The sequence below is a fragment of the Aquila chrysaetos genome, chromosome 24, assembly GCF_900496995.4.
Source record: "Aquila chrysaetos chrysaetos chromosome 24, bAquChr1.4, whole genome shotgun sequence".
In the NCBI taxonomy this organism is placed as follows: domain Eukaryota; kingdom Metazoa; phylum Chordata; class Aves; order Accipitriformes; family Accipitridae; genus Aquila; species Aquila chrysaetos.
The window spans coordinates 6,712,321-6,728,136 of record NC_044027.1 but is presented as its reverse complement, the minus strand read 5'-3'; the positions used below and the strand labels follow the sequence as shown (position 1 = coordinate 6,728,136).

The 15,816-nt window shown below is 52.8% G+C and overlaps 1 protein-coding gene across 1 annotated transcript; it reads left to right on the top strand.

The window, feature by feature from the left end:
* Positions 1-3,874: 3,874 nt before the first annotated feature.
* On the top strand, positions 3,875-15,656 carry LAD1 (ladinin 1). The gene is made up of 10 exons (XM_030000872.2): positions 3,875-4,335; positions 7,527-7,667; positions 9,076-9,580; positions 10,003-10,146; positions 10,884-10,933; positions 11,808-11,880; positions 12,268-12,399; positions 12,779-12,868; positions 14,058-14,135; positions 14,504-15,656. Exons 1-10 carry the CDS (start codon positions 4,298-4,300, stop codon positions 14,507-14,509), a joined length of 1,257 nt encoding a protein of 418 aa, XP_029856732.1. The 5' UTR covers positions 3,875-4,297; the 3' UTR covers positions 14,510-15,656.
* Positions 15,657-15,816: the final 160 nt, after the last annotated feature.

The following is a 15,816-nucleotide window of genomic DNA, read 5'->3' as shown; positions in this document are numbered from 1 at the left end:
ATCAAACCCCGTGGCTGCAGCTGCACAGGAGGCAACTCAGGGGCAACCGCGTCACATCGGCAGGGTTATAGCATAACCACCCACCACCCTGGGAGTCATCACTGAGACTTCTGTGTGTCCCCTGCAGTACAAAATGGGAAGAAATGGGTTTCTTCAGCCCCGGTTTCCCCTCCCGCAGCCCTCCAGGTTCAGGTCCTGCAGCCCTGGGGAGGAACGAGGCTGGGTTGGGGTATGGCACCTGGTCTGAGTGGGGTACGTCCATCTTGTCCATCTTCCTTTGCTGTGGCCTGAGCCCTCTCACTTGCTGTTCACATCAGAGGGGATTTCTCATTAATTGCAACCAATTTCATGTGCTATGAGGGATGCAGTCTGCCATACAGCTTCTGGCAATGAGTCACACTTATTCTATCCATGATCTGAAAAGTTTCCATTGACAACACTTTTGGGGGATGTCCATGATTCTTCATTGTTAGACCCAGGGCATCACAGGAGATGGCATCTACTGAGGAGGCCAATCTGCAGAAGAGAATGGGAACCTGAAGGACACTATAGCATCTGTGGGACACCATGGTGGCATTTCTGACCCAAGATTTGTCTAAACTATTTCTTTTTTTAAAAAAATTTGAATTATAAATGAAAAAAAGCCCTCTGCTAACTAGGTGCAAGGCAGTTTGGACAAGGGTTATTCCTTTCCTACTGAAAACAGAAAAGTCTGCGGTCGGGTTTTGTTCAGTTTCTGAGCAAACACACACCAACCTCAGACACTTTCTGGTTTTCTTTGCATAGCAGAGGTATCACTGTACTATCAGTTTCTAGTGCATCGCACACATCTTCCCAAAAGCTGAAGGAATTGTACCTGGGGAAGGGCAGCCCTGGACCATCCCAGCACCTGCAGAGCACCAGGGTGGGGATGCAGGGAGACCTCAGTGTGTGTGTGGGGAGTGCAGCTTTTTAAAGCATTTGCCAGTGGGACCTTTGCGAGCTGTTGCACTGCTGCAGCAATAGGTTGGCAGCTGAGTAAGGGTGAAAAATGCCTTTTCGTGGCCATTGAGCCCCATGCCCCAGCCCGGTGGGGAAGCCTGGACAGACGATGCTCCTGACTCTGCTCCACCACCAGCAGCGTGGCAGGGATGAGCCTGGGGAGCCAAGGGAGGAGATGAGCAATGGCTGATGCTGGGGGACTGGCATGGGCAAGAACGGTGGAGGTGGAGGATTCACCGCTGGGCCCTGGGGCGAGGTTGAGGGATGCCTTAATTACAGCACAGTTGTGGAAACTGGAAGCTCTCCACTGCCCTGTAGCCAAAGAAACACGCTCTGCATCGGGATGAGACACAGGACACTGTTCCCAAGGGAAAAAAAATACCCTGCTGATACTGGTCTAGCTCCTTAGTGGGTATAAATGGGTGTCTTCTGCTGATCTGCATCAGTTGAAGATCTGGCCTCCCTGAGCTCCTCGGGAAGATGCAGGTCTGTGAAGCAGCTGGAAAGCAACCCCTGGGCAAAGCAGGTACCTGGAGAGAAGTGTGGTTTTACACTAGAGACTTGTCTGCACGCAGCAGAGTCCTGTGGCACAACTCCCTCAGCCAAGAGCACATAGTTTTCCTCTCATGGTTGTAGATCTGGGACAGCAGATAATGACAGCCTGGTGCACAGAGTGGATCTGGATAAATGTCAGACTGGTTCCCCTGAGCGTCCCTTCCCCACACGGACTCATGCCCCTGCTTAATCTCATCACCTCCAGCTTTGTGGACCTGCAGTTTGGTCTGGGCTTCATTGATGAGCTCAGGGTGGCCAAAATAGCTTTTGTAAAGGGAAGTCCGGTCTCACAAAGTGACTGGTGTTCGCCAAAGGCATCTATGAGCTTGTGGATAAGGGCAACCTGGTAGATAAGAGACTTTCTGGATTTCCAGAAGCAAAGACCTTTAGGTCAGCCACTGCTAAGAGTGAAAGTCCAAACAGAGGTAAATAATCACTTAGCAAATAGGAAGCGATGGTGAGATAACAAACTCTGCTGATAATTCTTGCGTATAGCAAGAGATGCGGCATAGCAGAGATGAAGACTGATGACGCAGATGTTCAGAAAGATCTTGCAGGACTTGGGGTTTGGGGATAAAATGGCAAGGGATATTTGGAGGAGTATAGAGTGACACACAGAGGGAAAAATCCAACATGACTTCATATATAAGATGATGGGCTCTGGGCTGGCTGTTGCCTGCTTGGGAGTGATAGTTTGGGATTATGGTAAACATGAAAAAACATGAGGAACATCAGGGAAAACATGAGCTAAATGCTCTGTGGCAGCAAAAATCTCAAACCATGAGAAAGCAACGTGCTGCCAAACAGCTCAGCAGGACCTTATCCAAATTAAAGGAGAGGAGGGAGCTTTTCCAGCAGTGGGGAATAGACCTGGGGAATTCCTTGCTGAAAGGTGTTTTTTAAATTAACAATTTTCCTGAGTTTGAGAGAAACTGGACAAATCCATGGAGGAGAAACCCACTGAGGGGTCTCAAATAAAGAGGAAACCATGTTCAGCTCAAAAGGTCTCTGAGCTGAAAATAAAGACCGGGGGAGTGTGAGGGGCGAGTGTCACCGAGGCTCATCCTCTGCCTAATCCCCAGCTGCTAAATGCCTGTCTAGAATTTCTTCATCTTAATAATAAGAGGAATCACAAACTGTGAGGTTTTATATTCCTTAGCTGTGTAGATCGTAGCTGGGGGTGTTCTTTCACTACGTTCAGTCTAATCCTTTTTAAAATCCCGTTAAATCCTATGCTTCAGTGATATCCTTTGGCAATGAGTTTTGCAAGTAAAGTGCTCACAGTGCATTAATCAGAAAGGTTTATTGCTTTGTAGTAGCTTGGTGATGCTGAACTACTATATATATAGTTTGTCAGCAATTAGCAGGATGCTTGCAAGGTTATTTAAGTACTTTTTTTTCCTTACGCCACAACTTGCTGAATTTTCTGTATGTATGAAAACACTTGAAAGACAACTGGTGACTGCAAGAAGAAAGAAAACCAGAGAAGGAGCCCTGCTTGGAGCAGATGGCTCATTTGACAGGGCTATCTTTTAGAAATGGGTTTTTAATCAGGAACCTTTGATTAACATAATTCCTTTGATTGCTCAGGTCCCGGGCACACCCTTGTGGGCTGGAGGCATGTGTGGCAAGCCTAGCCTTATAACCAGTCCCTCAGGCTGGCGGAGGGATGGATGTCACAGGGATCAGAGACTGAATTTGTACTCAAGGGGTCCTGGATGACTTTTTCTGCAGGCACCTGCCATGATAACTGCCCAGCTGCCCCCAACAGTGAAAGCACTGGGGTCCTGGCCACACTGTGCATCTGGGCTGGCCCCAGCTAAAAACCAGGCTTGGACCGGGCTCTGCTCTGTCTGGGTGCTCCTGTCACCCCAATAAGACAGTGCCCTTGTTGCCTTCACATCTGCCCTTTGAAGGAGAATGTTGCCCTGTGTGAGCGTGGGGGGACAAGGTCTCGGGACCAGCCCGGGGCGGGGGGACGATAAGTTTGATGGATTTGGTCCAGACATGGGATGAGGCTGGGCACACAGCTCCCCTCTGGCACAGGGCTTCAGCACCCAAAAATGGGATACCCCCCATGCTTCAGCCACTTCCTCTGAGACTTCGAGAGTTCTCGGAGGAACTGCAGCAAAGCTCATAATGAGAGGGAGGCCATGACGGCTCAATCCAAGACGTCCAGAAAAGGCTGAAAGTAGCAGGGGACCCTCCCATGCTCTTTGGAAAGGGCTGGACTGCACCCAGATGGAGGTGTTTTAATGACTGTTTTGGATCCCTGGGAGCCAGCCTCCTCCCACTCAGCCCAAGGTAATTCACCTCCTCCACTGGTGTTGGAGGAGTTGTTGACTGGTGGAGAGCGGCTGGTAAAACAGGTTCTCTGCAGGGAGTTGTCTCCGAAACCCTGGGAGACCTGGATGGATCGAGCCCTGAGCGTGGGTCTCTGCTCGAACCCTGGCATAGCAGGCAGCAAGCAGTGATTTGCTTTTGTGTGGCACTCCTGGGCAGGGCGTCTTTTGCACCGCGCCGCTAGTAGAAAAATTACAGCCTTGCCTCTGTCAAGGTAGATAAGAAACCATGTGATGCAGCGTGGTGGTAAACGGGTTGCAGGCAGGGTAAAGGTGCACAGGGAAATAACCTTGCAGGGAGTTCCTCCCTCCGCGGGGAGCAGAGTTCGGGCAGCGCAGATCCCCGCAGGTCTGACAGCACCTTGGCCTTGATGTCTGCACAAGTTTTAGGGGCTCTCTGAATCTCACGGGAAGCAGGAATGTCTTTTAGCAGAAGGAACTGGTCCGATCTCTCCAGGTAGGTGCTGTGGTTTAATGCTTAACCCTTTCTACCAGCGGGAGGGAGGGGGTGAGGGTGGGCTGCTGGCACGGCGAGCCTTGGCCAAGGGGTGTTGGGGAGGATGGGAAGAGGGGGCAGCCGCCATGGGGGTTTTTGCTTTCAGAGGTGGTGCCAGCCCTGTTGAGAGCTCGGCGCTACTGGAGTTTCTTGTGGGTGGGCAAGATCAGAGACATTTTTGTTTCTGCTGCCTGGGGAAGCCGAGTGCTGCATAGGAAAATGGATCTGGAAATGCATCCTTGCCCTGTGTTGGATACATTTTTGGCCTGGTTTGCCTTTCTTTGGGGTACAGTCTGGCTGGGCTGTGCCTCCAGACTTGCTCTAGAGCCGGCTGTGGGGTTTTTCACTCACCCCGTATCCATACAGCCCCTGGGTGTGTGTGCCGGCTCTGCCGTGTGGAGGTTGCAGCCTCTGCCCATCTGGCACTGAGCAAGAACTGATTCATCGGCAGTCGCTGAACGATCCCTGCAGCCCCGTGGCGCTGGCTGCTCCGCTCGGTCTTTACTAAAAAGTGGGTTTTGGCTCCGATGGGAGCTGGGACAGGTGAGGCTCCTGGACATCGGGGGGGTGAGTCAGGGGCTTACAAGAAGCCTGGGTGATGTGGGAATAGCTCCGGACCTCCTGCAGACCCCAGGGCAAGCACTGCTAACCTCGGCTGCACAGGCAGGGTAATGGTGACTTAAAAGCAGCTACGCTCTTCCACAAAATGGAGCAGAAATCCTAGTTTAAGGGGATGTGATGGCTCCGAGACTTAATTGCAAACACCAGCACTTCAAGTAAGGCACTTACCACGGCCACCCACAAAAGGGAATTGAGACCCCGTTGCTTGGAGGCTGCCAGCTCACACCCTGCCTCCGTTATGGATGGGACAGATCCAGAGGGTATCCCAGCCCCATCCAGTTCCACCTCCTCTGAGCCATGGACCTGCCCAAACGCAAGCCCAGCAGGGTCCTGCACCAAGGTTGTTTCACAATCCAGGAAGGCAGTTTCTCCTCTCTCATTAGATGAGACAGCATTCACTGAAACAGCACAAATGTCAGATATCTCAGCACTAATGATTAACAGGGCAGGGGAGGACAAGGCAGGGGGAGACTTGCCTATCTTTTTTTATTCATCTCTTTGAGATTAAAAAAGGTAAAATGGTGAAAAATAAATCCCTCTTTGAAAAGAGGAGGGAAGGATTGGCAAAGCAAATCCATAGCTTAATGGGTGGATTTCTTAATTACAAATAACGAGAAACTGCATGTTGATAATGCCAGGTTATGTGCTGCCTCTGAAGGAGCCAAGCAAATGCAAGGCAGGAAAATCTCATTTTCATTTCAAAGGAGCCTGTGCATGCAAAAACAAAGAAGTAACTGGCTCTCGTGGATTTAAACCAGCATTAGTGTTCCATGCTGTCACTGCTTGAGGGACAACAGTGCTTAGCAGAGGCACGTCCATACGCACGTGCTAACCTTGCCAGGTGGGAATGTGTATGTGCAATGATTGCTGCACCGGGATATCACACCATGCTGTGCAAATAAAGCCATGCTGCCTTCCCAGTGCAGCTAAGCTGTGTACAAATATTTACGGGGTCAGGCCCATGGAGGCGAGCACAGCCGCAAGGAGCTGAACAGGGGGGTGTCCCCCAGCGGGGTGAGAGCCGGCTGGGGATGCTCGCGGGCTCCCTGGGGCAGGTCTCAGCTTTCTCCATCCCCGTCTCTCCCAATGCCAAGCATAGCATCGGGGACCACCTGGAGCGCCCCAGGAATGGGTCCGATTGCTGCTGGGGTGTGAAGGCTGCTTGGGGGTGCAAGGGGTGATGGGGATGGAGGCAGTGGGAGGGAAGGGCAGCACACCCTCTGGCATTGCCCTGTCCCCGAACAGGCACTGAGCTCTCAGCCAGGACCCGTCCCCCCTTTGCTCTCCGTTCTGCTCTGCTAACCCTTTCACGCTCCCCCGCCTCCCTTGACCAGGAAAAACAGAAGCCGCAAATAGTTGCGGGGGGTAATGTGGTTTAATTTATGACCCAGCTTTCATTACACAGTAACTCGTGAACCACGCTGCGAGTCACCATGTCCGCAACAGCGTTAGCGATACCACAGGCCTGGACCTGCTCTGACTTTCACATTCTTAAAAGTCAAATTCGAAGTAAACCCTGAGTCTGGATGGAACTGGAGTGCCAGCTACAGAGCTGGGATGCTGCAATGGGATGGATCCTGTTCAGGGAGGGCTCTGCCCTGTGAGGCTGTTGGGGGTGGTGGGAGCTCCACTGGGACCCTTGCATGTGTCTGCAGCTGATTGAGGACTAGTGCTGTAGGTAAATGAACACTGTTGTGAAAAGCTCAATCCAGCCAATAAAAATATTTTCCAACACAGTTCATGCACTGGCAGAGAGGGTGGGCAGGTTTTGTACAGAGAAAGGAAGGAAAGCTGGTGTTTTCCAAAGAACTTTTTATTCAGCATGGCATTGTATCCAAAAAATTTATACACTTGGCTTGTGCAAAACAAAATCTTTAAAGGTGACTCTTTAAAGATGATTACAAACCTTGCCTTTTTGGTACAATCTGTGATTATAAACAATTCCCAGTCCCAGCCACATGCAGGGAGTAAGAGGAGCTCCTGCTGTCCCCATTTCCAGGCAGACCTTGTCAGCAGTTGCCTTCAGCCTCTGATGCTTCTGCATCTGCGGCTTTTTGCTCAATAAAAATTAAAATGCCATCACCACAACTCACATTGGGGCTAAAATCTTCTGCCACTAGTGGCTACCCTTCCAGTTTATGTGGTTGAGATCTGTGTGGTGGCTCTAAGGTCCTGGTCTTGCTGAGTTACAGGTTAAATATCCTTTCCCTGGAAGGTTTGCTTAATGTAGGGATTCCTTTTAAATGAGTGCTCCCTCCAGTAGAAGAAATTTGGAGTTGTAAAGTCAAGTGCTTGTGTTGGGAAATGCCTGCATCAGCTGGGTGGAGCGGAGCGAGAGTGCTTTGCGACACCTGGCTCGTGTTGGCATCCCTGTCCTCCAGCCCTGTGCAGCAGCTGGGGAAGGCAACCTCCATCAGCCCCTTGGCCCTTGCCCAAGGGTATTTCAGTCTCCTTTCTTGTCTGGCATCAGAGCTGCAAGCTCCCCATGCAGGACACAGCCTCACTATGTCCTTATGTTTTATCCCAAACAGCTTGGCCAGGCAGAGGACCCTTGAGGATGAAGAAGAGCAGCAAAGAGAGCGCCGGCGAAGGCACCGGAACATGCTGTCCTCCACATTGTCGGATGAAGAACCTCCTAGCCCTGTGAAAGACACCAGTCCAGCTTCCAGCAGGTGTGGGGGTCCTGCTAGCATCAGTCTTACTCATGATGCTGACGGCTCGCAGCTTGCTGCCTTGTTTTTCTCAACCCTGAGCCAAAGCTGCTGCAGTTGGTGGGATTCTCTTCTGGATGAGAGTGGGCTGAGCTGTGGGAAAAGCAGGGGTCCAACGGGCCTTTAGGCAGAAGGCTGGGCTTCACAGGAGGAATACAAGAAGAGGGGTATATTTCTGGTGGGCTCAGTCATGGGCCTCAACATGTCCCAAGGCACAAGGGGCTGGTGTGCCAGGGTGAAGGTTGGTGCTGAGGTTGAGATCAGGTGGGTGCTGGCCATGCCCCAGTGGCATCTTGAGCAGGTAAGAACAGACAGGCACCCATCTCTGCAGGACAGGTGAGCCAAGCATGCGGAGCCTGGCTGGTTGTCCTCCTCCTCCTCTGAACCTTGCAGTGATGTTGTATGACCTTTGCTGAAGTGGGGAGGTGACCCAAGGGCGTTCCAGTGGTGCTCCCAAAGGCCCTTGCTGCAGGGAGCTGAGATTTGGAGGTGCCCTGAGATCAGGCTGCCCTTACACAACCTGACCCACTCTCTAAATTGATCCTGGAAATGTCCAATATTTAGATGGTTTTTGTCCACAGTGAGACTCATGCTCTAGAGGTGTTTCTCTGTGTGTTTCAGACAGGGTGGAGTTAGGATGCTTGGGTTGGATACGGGTTGAATGGGGGCTGGATATGACTAATGTGAACAAGCTAGACAGGACAAGTCCCCCTTCCCTGGTGCTAGCACAGGCTGGCCATGTGGTGAATGCAATTCAGAAGGAGGGCAAATATGCCATCTCCTTCCCAAGACCTGGCAACTGTGTAGATACAGTCTGCATGGCCCTGGACAAATGTCCTATCTGCCCCTTCCCAAATCTGGTGGCTGTGTTTGCCTGTGGGAATGAGGGGAAAAGACTGTTTTGCAGAATGTATTGGGACTGTGGTTGAACCCTGCCATAGCAGATTTACTTACAATCAACACTTTAAACTTAAAGATAGTAGTATTTTTCCTAGTCCAGTGAAGAGACACAGACACATGTCCCATCCAGCAGCAGACCCAGCACGCTGCTCTGAGCCCACAGCTCCTTGGCACAGCACTTCGTGGATGCTGATGTCCTGGGATGAGACTGCAGAAATGCTTAATCTCTGCTACAAAAAGGAAAAAAAGACTTTTAATCCAAACTTGTCCTCAGAGAGCCTAGCTGAGGTGACGGGGATGAGTGTGACTGCAAGGCCTGGTCTGCAGGGATGCCTCCAGGATGTTGGTGGGATTTTTACATTCCCCCCCAGAGCCTTTCACCTGGGTTAACCTTACCTGCAGCACAAAAGCCAGTCCTCTGGCCCCAGGGTGCTGAGGTTTGCCCTCCATTTTGTCTCTCTGTCTCTAGACCTCAATCCCTGGTGAAGCCAGTGTCTCCGGAGGATGAGGAAGAGCATAAGCTCTCGGAGGTGCTGAAGACACAAGAAGGGAGACGGACAAAGTCCCTGATGACTGTCTCTGAAAAGCTGAGGCAGGAGAAGGAGCAGCAGGAGCCAGGGTTGGGAGTGAGCTGTGCAGAGGCAGGGACACAGCTGCGCGTGGGGCAGGAGAGCATCAAGGCTGGAGAGCGGGGTCAGGATGCGGCCAAGGACAGAGGGGACTTGCCAGGAGACCAGCACCTGGAGCCAGCCTCGGAGAGGAAGGTGGTGATGAGGGGACGGCTCCAGGACAAGGAGAGGCAAGGTGTGGGGACTCCTCAGGGAGAGCAGAGGAAGGAGGTGGGGGAGCTGCCGCAGCAGGCATCGCTGGAGCTGGGGCGCTGCCGGCTCCGCGAAGTGAAGATCCTTACCAGACAGGGAAGCCGCAGCACAGAGAAGACAGCCTCGGTGGTGACCTCATCTCTGGACCAGCAGGTGAGCAGGAATGGACAAGGCACCAGCCCTTGGGGTGCGAGGTCCTGGGTGCTGGGAGGACAACAGCGGGAGAGAGAGCCCCAAAGTACCAGGAGGGAAATGGGACCCGTGGGCTTTTGGGGAAGGTTTTTCTGAGAGCTGCAAACCATGTGGTGGTGGACAGGGTCCCACCACCTCCTTTCCCTCCTTGCATGTACTATTCTGATCACCTTCTCCAGCAAGCCCCTATTGATTGCCATCACGGTTTCACTGAAGAGGTGTTTGGGGCTTTGCGTATCCAAGTGAGACAGCGAAGGTTTGGGGGATTTTGATCTCAAACTCCTGCCTCCAAACCAGTTCCCACCTTGGCTGCTCTGCTCCCTGCACTTCAGCCTTCTCTGCAGACTCTGCAGGGATGCATCAGACGTCTGCTTTTTCCTCAGCAACCATCCAGGAATCCCTCAAAGCAGGTAATACAGCTGTCTCCCACCCAAGATGAACCTGCAGAAAAGTCAGATACTTCTCCAACTCATGTCACCTACAGTAGCTCCATCAGACGAACCAGCCCAAGAACTGTTTCCTTTCGGGTAAGAGCTAAAGCAAGTGGGAGAAAGACTCCCATATAGGCAGTGGAGGATGGGGGGAAGGAAGGGTTGCTTTGGTCTCCAGGTTATGTTGGCAGAGTCTGTTCCCAAAAGTGCATTCAAAATCCACCCTTGATCTGGGCATTGCAGTTCTGCTTTAGTCTTTCCTCCATTTTCCTTCTCTGTGTCTGACCGAAGGCCTGTGATGATGAACATGCCCATGTTCGTACGCTTTGTGCTGGCATGGAAACTTGTGGGAAGTGATGAGAAAACAGGGAGCTCATTGTCCTCAGATTTTCCAAAGAGTCACAGGAGTGACCATCCACCCTCCGGCTCTTCTAGTCTTCTCTGAGAGCACAGGATAAAAATAAAATCCATCCTCTTTCTTGTCCCTTGTTACATCCCTGAGAATATCTTCAATTCTAGCTCCTGCAAAAGATCTCTGGAATAAAGTGCTTGGAGAGGCTGGGAAAACCAAGAGCTGTTGAGATCCTCCCTGCTGTGAATCAGGGCTGACTGGCTAGGCTTAATTGACTTTCATGGTGCTTTATTGGGAATAAAACTGTTAGCACTACAAAGTGTCTTTAGTCTGGAGAGCTTTGAGATATGAGATAAGCTCTGGTGTGGGTGAAAATGGAGCTTGCTTGAAAATGGGGGAGATGAGTCTGAGACAGTTTCTCCCATGATTATCTTTGATAACCAAAGATGGCTCCAGTATCTCCTCTCCTTGTGTCTTCCAGGTGATCTCAAGAAAGCAGAAAGAAGAAAGCCAAAGCCCTCTCACAAGGAGGTCAGCACCTCTCTTCACGTTACTTTGGTCTTGCTGGGCAGGAATTGTCATCCTTTGTTTTCCAAGGGAGGAGGAGGAGGAGGTGATGGGACCTGGTACCAGCTAGTGAGTGCCCTGGCACAGGTCTGCTGAACATCGGTCCCCAGGGTGCCTGGCTGACCGGGCAGTGATGCTTAGCAGAGGACAGGACAATGTCCAACATATAGCTTCCATCTGTACAAGATCGCCCCAGCTAGCCCCTGCTGTGTCTTGGTTGATGCAGTTTCTCATTGCCGCTTGTGTCTGCACAGGAGTGGTTAAGTGTTGAGTGGTTCAGCACCACAACAGGGTCCTATCCTTGGAGATACCAAAACCCACTATACAGGTCCATAAGCAACCTGATCTGGCTTTGGTGGCCAGATCAAGTGATCCTCCACATCTCCATGGCAAGATTGGGAGAGGTGGCTTAAAAACTCTGGAGGAACCAAGGGCTCAGGTCTGAATGCAGGGAGTCAATAGGCTGCCCTCTCCCACCTCTGAATGCAGGGCAGAGGAGTGGGGCTTTACGGGCACCTGGGCTTGCTCCTAGGCATACTAATAGGCAAACTCATACTGATATCGGTGACGATGCAGTTCAGACCTGGCGGTGGTGAAGGTAGGGTAAACTGAGGAGCTCAGAGCTATTTTCAGTGTACAGTGTGGCCCTAGTAAGATGGTGAGACCCAGAGATCTCAATCACCAGCAGGGAATGAGCTGCCTTGGTTCACTTGGCAGACGGATGCAGGAGGAGTGCCTGGGTTGGACAGGGTCTTCTCCCACCAAGTGGAGTCCTCCAGGACCATGGGCTGTGTCCCAGGAGATCCCAAGTGTTCAACTCTCCCCTTTTCTTCATCAGTGCAAGTCTGAGGATCCCAGGTAGCAGCACCACCATTGGGGAGAAGCTGGAAAAGTACACCTCGGCTGTGCAGGTACCGAAAACCCTTGGCAGAGCTGGACTGGCATGGGAGGCACGTGTGGGGAGAGGGAGAGGGGTGGCCTGGAGCTGAGTGGGGAAGGGAGAAAGGGACTGAGCTGCACCGAACAACCAATGCTAATGGGGTTGAAGAAGATGGTCCCAGGCAGAAAAAGGGGTCGGTCTCAGGGTTTTAGGAGCTGGGAGGGGTTATCCCTTGAAGATGGTCATGGGGATGCTGCACAGTCCTGCTGGGGGGAGCAGTGGGGCAACCCCATGAGCTGGTGATAGGCAGGGAAGGAGCAGACCCCAATGGGCTCGGGACGCGGGCCAGAAGCAGGACTTTGCTTTTTACTGCTTGGGGTGCAGCATGGCCCCTGCTGATGCCCCTCTCTCCTCCCAGCGCTCGGAGGTGGTGAAATCGTCTCTGACTATTCAGAAAAGCCTCTTGCTGTCCTCGGAGGGGGTGGCCAGCAAGCGCAACTTCTTCGAGGCGAGCGCTCCCAGCAAGGCTGAGCCGCTTGCTGTCAGGAAGGTAAGGGCAGGAGCTGGCCCAAGCAAGGACCTTCCAGTAGGGTCCTGTGCTAGGGCAGCCACCAACTTTTTGGACGAATCTTCCCCTCTTTGGATACCAACACACAGCCCAGCAGGCTGCTGCCTGGGTGCAGTTTGGTGGGAGTTTGGTGCTTGCTGAGTGGTGCCAGACAAGGCTGGGCTTGGGCACTGGCTGCCACCAAAACTGTGCTCTGGTGGTGTGTGGGTTAGTGCCAATGTGCTGGTATCTCAGGAGCTGGGAAAGAGCCAAGGTGTAGGTTGGTATCTGCCTGTTGCGGGTTTGCTCAGTCTCCCCATGCCCTGGGGACTGTCCTGGGAGAGCTGGTGCTGTAATGCTGGTGTCCCTCTCTGTGCCACAGGACAACCTGAAGATCCCGGGATCAGTGACATCCCGCATTAATCTGTGGATCAGCCGAGCTCAGGAGCCTGCCAAAGAGGAAAAGAGCAAGGTACTGGGTTGCACCAAGACCTCGGGCTAGAGCCCTGAGACCAGGCAGCCTGGTGGGACATGTCCCTGCATCTGGGGTGGTGGGGCTTGAAGGGTTGATGAACCCTTGGCTGAACCCATTAAAGGGTTTGAGAGGAGTTTAGCCAGAGTCAGAGGTTTGGGTGCTGCAGGGCCACCACGGTGAGACGTCAGGGCTCTACTTGTTGCTGTGCCCTCATCCTGAACCCAAAGTGCCCGAAGCAGCTGATCCCAGCCCTTGGTGGGGTGAGGAGGGAGCAGGCATCAGCTGGGTGCGTGTCCCAAGGGACATGCATGGGGACCTGACCTGTCACCAGTGAGAGAGATCACCCCAACATGATCCCATATCTACCAGTGTCTGGAGGACTAGCTCTGTCCTGGAGGCCACTGGGAGATGAGCCGTATGCTCAGTCCTTCAGCACTGGGCTCTGTGGGACTTTGAGACCTGTGTGTGCACTGAGAGGTCCTGCTGCATGTGGGGTCCGGAGTGATCTGCATCCCTCAGTGTATCCAAGTCCCCAAAAGTAGGGTGTCTTGTAGCTGTGGGTGCAAAGTGTCCAGCTAAGGGGACTCAGAGGTCATCACTTTGTCACCATGATTGCTCCAGGGGCATGTATGTGAGGGAGATGGACAAGAGACCCTTTGGCCTCAGGGTAGTTTACTGTACTTGGAAAGGGGAGGTTCAGCAGGTCCTGGGGAGGTATCACTGTTTACAGCAATGAGGTGTTTTTCCACTGCTCTTAGCAGAGTCTCCTGCAGTTGCCTGGGTACAGGACCAGGAGGGGCAGCTCCAGCCCAGCCCTGCAGTCCGGGCAGGCAAGCCCAGGCACCCCCAGTGCTGAGCTGCAGAGATTAGCACTGCCCAAACGTGTCTGTACTGGGAGGGTGTGCTGGCTCTGTCTGCCAGGAAAAGGTTTGCTCCTGGGGTCACTCTTGGGTAAAGCTTGCAGCTCCTTTATCAGTTTTCCCTATAATGATGCCTGCTGCCATCCATCTCTGTGGGCTGGAGCTGCACTTGGTTTTGAGGGTCTACCAGGTGCAGGATCTCAAAGCTGGCTGATTTTACCTGGAGCATGTATGCTTCAAGGTTTCGTTCAAGTCAGACCAGGGCAACACTGCACATGATGCACATGGGGAAAACCTTGTGCCGCTTATGACTCTCCTGTTTGCAGGACATCAGGAAAATAAACAGCCTGCCAAACCGTGATGTCTGGGTAAAGCAGCCTGGAGACAACCCTGGAGACACCAAGGTAGACATGGAACTGCTTTGAAAATTAGTGCATTCTCTGAGCTAGCGTCAGAGTTGGGACCTGCCCACTGGTGCATCACCCACAGGGCAGGTGTGGGAGAACCAGGCTATGGGGGGGAGAGGGGTCGTGTGGGACATCCAGGACCCCATGACTTAGGGGGGTCAGCAGGAGGGGACAGCTGGAGGCAGCTGTTAGGGTGAGAAGAGGTCTGGTCTGGAAGAGGAAGGGAAGTGGCATGTGGTGGGATTTAGGGGATGCCTGCATGACCCATCCTCTGTTTGGGACAAGTATGGTCCTGGTTAAAGTAGCTGCCTTTGGGGGTTTGCATCCTCAGGCCTGGCCTCACTGTTTCTCACTTTCTTTTCCAGTTGTAATAATATCAGTTGTAATAATATCAGATGATCTGGGAAAAACTGTTTTGCTCTGAAGATCAAAGCCTAGCCCTACCCAACCGTCCAGCAGTCCACTGCCTTGAGAGTCTCCCACACCACGTGTAGGTGCATCCCGGGTGGCCGGGGTCTTCTGCTTGTGGGATGGGAATGAAGAAGGCTGGAAGATTATCCCTGCGCCCCCAGTCCTCACTCACTGCCTGCCTGGGAGCACCCAGGCCTGGAGACTCCTTGCAAGTGCTGAAGGCAGACTCTTGCCTTGTTTCCCCAAAATATTTTGGTGTTTTGCTTCTAATCTCTGGCTGTGCCCCACAACCGCTTGCAAAGAGGATCAACCTACACATCTCCTTGGCAGCTGGATCATGTCAGTGGGGCAAGAAGCTGCCTGGCCAAGGGAGTTTCAGCTGCATGTCCATGGACCTTGTCCATCCCTGCTGTCTGGCTTATGTGGGGTGAGGTGGGGCAGGCAGATGTCACCCCCCCTCCTAGGCTGTCACTGCTGGAGGGACCCAACCAAAGGCAAACGGTGTTTGCTAAGTCACACGGGTGCCAGCGTAGCTTGGATATGCTTTATGGAAGGAGGGTGGACCTGATGGCCCTGGTGCTTCCCTCCAGCACAGAGCTAAGCCAGAGCCAGAGCCTTGGCCTTTATCCACCTTGCCCTTGCTCTCCCCTGCCCTCTACAAGCAGCGACCCCTTTCACTTAGTGATACAGGAGGGGTGGGCTGGCCACAACCCTATTTTTGGTGTTGCATGGAGCTGAGCACCCTGTGCTGGGCCCCTTCTGCAAACCCCATTTCCCTCTCACCCTTCTTCCTGAGCCCTTTGCCCATGGCTGCGCAGCCCCCTGGTCCTGCACTCCCTGGGCTGCTGAGCCCACCCAGCAGGGAAGAGGAGTGCTCTCTTGAGGCCAGCTTTCAGGTGCCATGGGCAGCCCATAAAATGATGCTCAAATCCTTGTGCCAGAGCCATTCAATGGGCTAGGGCTGTGCCGTGAGCAACTATTGCGGTGTCCAAATTTGGTGTGGGGCTCTACTGCCCCTGGATCTGATCTTGCTTGCTGGGCTTTGGAAAGGACTTTGTTTTCTCTGTGCCATTTTTTTTTCTAATAAAAGTTGCTCTTTCTAAGACACTCCCGGTCACCTGCTCCTGGGCTGGGACTGGGAACAGTTTGCTTCCCTTCTTCTGGCAGGAGGAAAAAAAGCAAAAACCCGAGACAAATGTGTCTGGGGGGGGGGGGTGGTAAAAGCAGCCTGAGACTCTTCCCTTCTCATTACAGCATCTTGGACCTG